The 6,843-nt window shown below is 58.5% G+C and overlaps 1 protein-coding gene and 1 non-coding gene across 4 annotated transcripts in view; one reads left to right on the forward strand and one right to left on the reverse strand.

Moving 5' to 3' along the window:
- Positions 1 to 6,843, reverse strand: part of PEPD (peptidase D) — a 123,699-nt gene that overhangs the window by 105,522 nt on the left and 11,334 nt on the right. For 2 of the 3 annotated variants that reach the window (XM_007470952.1, XM_007470950.1), the window contains exon 4: positions 6,793 to 6,843. The exons of the other annotated variant lie outside the window; for it this stretch is intronic. In XM_007470952.1, coding sequence (XP_007471014.1) covers positions 6,793 to 6,843 — 51 coding nt within the window. The remainder of the gene's footprint in view (positions 1 to 6,792) is intronic. 3 annotated transcript variants of the gene reach the window in all.
- On the forward strand, positions 4,667 to 4,739 carry TRNAG-UCC (transfer RNA glycine (anticodon UCC)). Its single transcript has one exon. It is a non-coding gene; the product is annotated as a tRNA-Gly (tRNA).

A 6,843-nucleotide genomic window follows, 5' to 3' on the forward strand; every position in this document is an offset into this window, starting at 1 on the left:
ACACACACACACACACACACACACACACACACACACACACACACACACACACACACACACACACACACACACACACACCCCGTCCCACGCCTGGGCACCGCATCAGCATGGGGGATTCACTCCCGTCCTTCCTGTGATTGCATGATATTCTAGTCACCAAGTGTCAGATCTGAAAGAAGCCTCAGCGGAAGTAGCAGATGGTTTTCAGATTGTGCTTCCTGGGCTCTCAAGGGTGAGCAGACGACAGGCAGGTGGAGGTGCCAAGGACGGTGTACCTGGGGAGGCCCGTAGGGGACACGGAGGGAGAGCACTTTGGGACTCGGAAATGACCACCTCTAAAAGCAAGCTCCACGTGCCTCTGAAACACCACTGATCAACCAGCATCTCTACCCAGGAAACAGATTCCCACTCCCTCTCTGAGCCCTGCACCGTTTTCCTCTCCGCCCCAACAAGCATCCCAGACCGGACTGTGGCCCAGAAACACAGAGCACAGTCCAGGGACAGATGAGTGGCCTTGGGGATCAGCAGCAGGGAGCTCACAGCTGTAGGCAGCGAGCCAGGCCGGGGAGATAGTGGTCCACTAAGATCAGCGTCCTGGTGCCCCAGAACCCTTTTTGCTTTACTGCCCTTTTGGCTTCTCTGAAGCGGGCACTGGGTATCAAGCTCCCGTTGGTAATTAAATTTGCACGATCCAATTGCATTAGCTTCGTGATTGAGATGGGACTCAAAGTTAAAGGGCCAAAGGCTGTGCCTCCATTAGCACTGCCTGTAGCAGCTACGTGGGGCAGGAACTGATGACAAGCACTTTGCCTGGATGCTGGAGGCCCCGGTTCCAGGGCTTACTGCAAAGAGCTCGCTGACCCTTTGCTACCAAGCACTGACACCCTCAGCACAGCTGACCCTGCAGCCATTCACAGAAGCACGTGCCAGAAAGGCAAGAGGCAGGGCCATCGGTGTCATCACCACATTCACGCTGACTGCCCCGGCTCCAGTCCCTGCTCAGGACAGACGCCCAGAATTCTCATCAGGTCCCCAATTCACCCCTGGTCCCCAGTCACTTCATCCCCTCCAGCTTTGACAGGCATCAAAAGCAAACCCCCAAAATATTCAGGAAGAGCCAAGGACGTGCTTTCGAGGCCAGCCTCAATGATCCCTACAGAAGGGCGTCTCGGCCATTAGCCTGGATACTGACCTTTCACCTCACCTCCTGTCGGGGACACTAACTCTCCCAAGCTGTCTTGCCAAAGGACACCTCAGGAAACATGCTCCTGCCTGCCCTACCTGGGAGTCTTGGCAGTCAGCACTCAGCAGAGACCTAGGAGGCTTCAGGCCTGGGAATATCTCTGTGTATTCAGCCTGAGGTCAAGGTCTTGACAAGGTGGAACGAGAGGAGGTGGGGGGATGAGGGGGGAAAGGAGAGGAGAACACAAGGCAGCTGCGATCTGTGGGCGGCCCCAGGGCTGTGCGCTTGCCTGTCCACCCCTCACCTACCAGCCACGAGCCACTTCACCTGCCACGGGAGCCAAGGAGTGGCAAGGGCCAGCCAGCGCATGGGAGAGCCAGCTGAAGCCATCCCGACGTCCAGGAGGAAGTGAGTTCAGGGGCCAGCTTCACCAAATGCCCTTTGCCCACCTCGACGCACACTGGGCCTCAAGGGCCCCAGATCGCCCAACTAGCCACAGGCCTGGTTCTCAGCAAGAATAACCATTTGACAGATACAACCCGAAAAGCTGGGAGCATCTTTTCTGGCACTTTGCATGTCATTTTTTTTCCTAAAGGGCAGAGATAATTAAGTTTGAATAGTACTTATTTTTCCTGTTTGGGGGCCAATTATAGTAAAAATCATTTAAATGTCACCCTAAGAGGTCAGGGTGCCATGCCACCACGTCAAGCCAGCCACCAGAGGGGTAGACAGGAGAAGGAATGGCACGTCCCTGTGAGCCCTACAGAGCTGGCTGGAGGGGTCACTGGGCAGCTATATGCCACCTGAGTGCCGGGCTGGCAGCAGCCTCACAGAAGGCTGCGTGGAGCCCCGACTGGAGTTTGGGGTCCAGTAGGGCAGCTCATGCCAGACCCCGTCGTGTGGGAGATCCCAGTAGAAGCAACTGGATGGGAGAGGATGGGTCAGTAGGGAAGCCGACCCCACACCAGAAACTCTTCCCTTCAAAAGGAAGGGGCAGCTCTAACAGGAGACAGAAGGGAGGGCTCCACTCGAAAGGGTTTGTGTCTTCAAGAAGGAGCCAGTGTCTGGGAACCCGGCCCACGCAGGCCTCTTTCACAGGCAGCTGGGCCCAGCATGCGACAGGGGAGGCCTTTCCCAGAACTCAGGGTCAGGGCAGGCGCAGCGAGTGCCCACACCCTGTGCGGGCCCTCCTGTGAGAAGGAGACTCTCAACTAATGCCCACGGTGCAGACACGGTGGAGCCCTCTAGGAAATGAAGTTTCCAAGCGCAGGTCTACCTGGCAAGCTGACCACCCGCATGGGGCTAATGAATAAGTAACAGGGCCAAATCACAGCCATTGCCATCCATCTCCAGCGGCCGGAGCCTGCCTGCAGCCACGTACGACGCAGCGGCCTCTCCTCTGGCTCACCGCCCGGCACCCCGCACTTGCCCCAGAAGGAAGTCGGCAACCATGTCAAGGCTCTATTAGCTTGTTGGAGAAAAGCAGGGCTTTCCAAAGCTATGCAGGCGCCGGAACCTGGGCGGTGAGGCAGCACTTCCCAGAGAGGCCGGTGCGGAGAGCAGAGGTGATGGGGAGGAGGCCCGTGGGCAGCAGAGCGCGGGGAGAGAGGCCAAACGCCTCGCCAGGCCTCAGGTTGACCGGGGTCAGGCTCCCCACAAACCGCCTGGGGTCGGAGCCAAAGGAATTCCCTTGGCCCTCCTCAGGAAGGCCTGCACCCCTCATCAGTGCCCGGGGCACCTTTCCTAAAGACGGGGGAGCCGGGGCCAGGCCGTCAGGCTGGCTGAGGCAGCCTTCGTCCTGTGACCCAGCTGTGTGTATGGGGTGGGGGCAGTGACTGTGAAAAAGCACACCCCAAACACCCCACAGACACACCACCCCACAACCCTACACCACACACACACACACACACTCCCACACTCCACCCCCCAACACACACCACCCAGCACACATACTACACCACACCATACCCCCCAACAAACATACCCACACACATGACACATGCACACACACTGCAGACACATACACACACACCACAGCACACATCAGTCCCCATCCCAGAAAGTGCAGTGCTCGGGGCCTCAGCTCTGGGGAGAGCCCCCTCCTCCCTACAAACCCCAGGCCAGCCACACTGTCTCACGTTCCAAGCCCGAGGCCTCAGCCAGGGATGGGAGCAGAAAACTGCCAAGGCTCCAAAGGTTCTAGGAGGGTCGTCCAACCTGGCCCAAAGTTGCTCACCCTCTGTCAGTGCTGAAACTGCCCAAAGAGGCAATTTCCCACCTGCTTAGAGGACCCCAGACACCCCTGCAGCCAAAACTGCCATCAGCTGAGGCCGATTCTGACGAAAATGATGGGAAACACCCTCACATCAAAAAGACACCAGGGCTTCCCTGGTGGCGCAGTGGTTGAGAGCCCGCCGGCCGATGCAGGGGACACGGGTTCGTGCCCTGGTCCGGGAAGATCCCACATGCCACGGAGCGGCTGGGCCCGTGCCCCCAGGCCCACGGAGCCTGCGTGCCCGGAGCGTGTGCTCCGCAACGGGAGAGGCCACAGCCGTGAGAGGCCCGCGTACCGAAAAAAAAAAAAAGACACCAAACTTTTCTAAGCAAAGACCCCAAATAAAAACAAAATAGAAGCTCCCACACTCCTGTCCCCACAAAGGCCCAGGGTGAGGAACAGGCGGAGCACCAGGCTGCCCACGAGCCCCCTGGCGTCTGCAGCCCTGACAACAGGACAGGCTGTTTACACGGGAAGTGGCAGATCTACAGACGGGGGTATTGTTTCCCTGGATATGACTTTGGATTGCAGTGTCTGCCAGATGGATTTTCAAAAGCCATCAGACACAGACTCAAAAGGAAGCTGGGGAGCTGAAGGTCAAACGTTCAGGGAGACTCTGCAAAGGCCAGGTAATCCCATCAGCCGCGCTCCCGCCCTATTGATCATGAGCGTCTGGAAACAGCTACACACGTCACATCTGGCTGCTCCCCACCTCCAGCCCCAGACAACCAACCCCTTCCACTGCCCTGTTCCCATCGTGCCTTCTCTCCCAAAGGCTTGGGACGTGGGGACTAGGGGAGGGTCACACCAGAGCAGAGGAAGGGAAAGGCCTGCCGGGGATGGGCACGGAGGGGAGCCAGGTCGGCAAGAGACAAGGGGCGAGCTATCTGCTGCAGAGCCGGAATGCCCGTTGGGACCAGCTTGCATGGTCTGGCCTGCCCAGCGCGTACATGGAGCCTTTCCAAGAGGGAGACCCACCCTACAGACCCATTTGTACCCTCCAAGGTCGGTATCAGACAATCAGCTGCCCTGGCAAAGCAGGGACAGACTAAACGAGAACTTTTTAACAGCGGCTCTAAAACCCAGCCGTGGTCAAAGTGCAGAACATCATTCCTGTATTATTGGAGATTATGCTCTAGAACAGCCAACCGATAACAGCTGCTCCCTGACCAATCAGGTCCTGAGTTTTAAACCCTCAAGTCGGGACCTCCCTGGTGGTCCAGTGGTTAAGACTCTGCACTTCCACTGCAGGGGGCACGGGTTCGATCCCTGGTCAGGGAACTAAGATCCCACATGCCGTGCGGCTTGGCCAAAACAAAAAAACCCTCAAGTCAAGTGCTGTTTGGCTCCCCAGGTGATGGCTGTGGGGAGGCAGGGTGAGATTTGCTCAGGTTTTTCCAATGGAGCATGCAGTCCCTGAGGCAGGGGCCACGCCCTGGAGGATGTCCACCCTCCCCCACGGACAGGCACTCCCTGACTTCTCTTGAGAGTTAGCTCTGCATAAGCAGCGGCAGCAGCAGTCAGAAGAGGGGACGCACTCAGAGCCCCTCCACACCTCCTGACAGAAACTCACCACTGTCCACGCCCTCGTCTCACGGTGCTGCATCTCTGACTGCAGCGCTGCTGAGTAGTGGGCATCTCAACACGCCCTGAGGCAAGAGGCAGGGCCACAGGGAGGCTGAGAGGGTGGCCAGGCCAAAGCCATGGGTGCCGCCCAGGAACAGGGGCCACTGGCAGGACGGGCTGAGGCTACACCTCTGTGATCACCTCAAGGTGTGGGGAGGGCTCCGGGACAATCTTCTCACGGAGACCAGATCTAAACTCTCACCAGGAAACTCCTCCAGTTACCAGGGCTTTGTGACAAATCACCCTGACACGCAGGGGAGTAAAAAAGCATGTATCACGTCCACGGACTCTGAAGGTCGGGGCTCGGAACAAAGCCCTGAGAGGACTGGGGCTTGGAGTCACCCACTCTAGCGGGTGGTGCTGGCTGTCAGCGGGGCCTCTGGTCCCTCCACGTGGGTGAGTTTGGGTTCCTCACTGAGTGGCAGCTGGGCTTGAGGAGCGAGAACCAGGTGGAAACCGTAGCACACTTCACAGTCTAGCCTCAGAAGTCACACGGTGACGTGGCCACGTTCACGCATTGAGGCAGTCACCCAGGTCCTGACTGAGTGAGGGAGGAGGGAAAAGATTCCAACTCTCCATAGGGAGTGGCCACAAATACTGTGGACATTACTAGCTGCCTGTCCCCAGCACCCTCGCTGCCTCATTTCAGTGTCACAAATGTAACCACTCCACAGTGACCATCACTGTGACTACAGCCCTGGCGATGCCTCACGAGGGGCACCATCGCTGTTCCACAGATAAGGCATCGGAGGCCCAACAGTGGCCAGACCTGCTCCCCGGAGAAGCCCGCTGAGGTGTGGGAGCCCTTCCCTGGCCCTCTGCACAGAGCAATGTCCCTGCAGCAGCGGGATGCCTTATCATTCAAACCAGCCGCAGACCCACCAGCCTACCTGGTACTGAGTATTTTGGGCCCACGAGGCAGCAAAGGCTGCAATGTATACATTAGCCCAGAATAAGCACTCTCCTGGCAGAAATGACACGCTGGAAGGCGGCGAGCATTTGGCAGGATCCTCTGATCACCTCAAGTATCCCCAGTTAAGTACAGCTTCTGCCTCAGCACCTCTGAGCAGGCAGGAACAGCTCCCGGGAGGGGTGGACAGGGCCAAGGGCCCTGAAGCTGGCAGGCACCACAGATGATGAGGGAGGCAGCCTCTCAGGCTCACCCAGGCCTCTGGCCTCACACTTCTCCCACAGCACGACCCTAGAGCACGACCCTGTCTCCCAGGTGAGCCAGCTGAGGCAGGGCATACATCCTGGGAGCCGCAGAGCCTAGCCCAGAGGCCGGCACACGGGAGGCACACAGTAACGCCCTGCACTGCACGTCAGTGATGGGCTTCAGAGAAGGGCCCCAGGCTGCCCTCCCCACCACACCCAGGGAGGGGCTGCCTCCCAATGACCCAGGCCAAAGCCTCGGGCATCTTAACAAAGCTGGGAATCCGGAATTTCAAGATTAATAATTAATAAATAGTACCTCCGAACAAACGTGACCGTGGTCTGTGGCTCCAGCTCTGACACCCCTTCCTAGCAAAGGGTAACAGGCTCTGGCCCACAGTAGGCTGTTAACGGGCCTGCTCGCTAACCCTCCCCCTTGCTAATTCTGCCTCCCACCCCCACCGCTTGACACCCACAGGCCAGGCCCTGCACCCACCCCCACCCCAGCCAGCCAGCGGTCAGCAGGCACGGTCACACGCCCCGGGGTGCTCCGTACTTTCCCATCCAGGTGGCATGGCTGGGAGGAAACCTGGGCACGAAGAGCGTG

The sequence above is a fragment of the Lipotes vexillifer genome, unplaced genomic scaffold, assembly GCF_000442215.2.
Source record: "Lipotes vexillifer unplaced genomic scaffold, Lipotes_vexillifer_v1.1 scaffold182, whole genome shotgun sequence".
Lineage (NCBI taxonomy): Eukaryota > Metazoa > Chordata > Mammalia > Artiodactyla > Lipotidae > Lipotes > Lipotes vexillifer.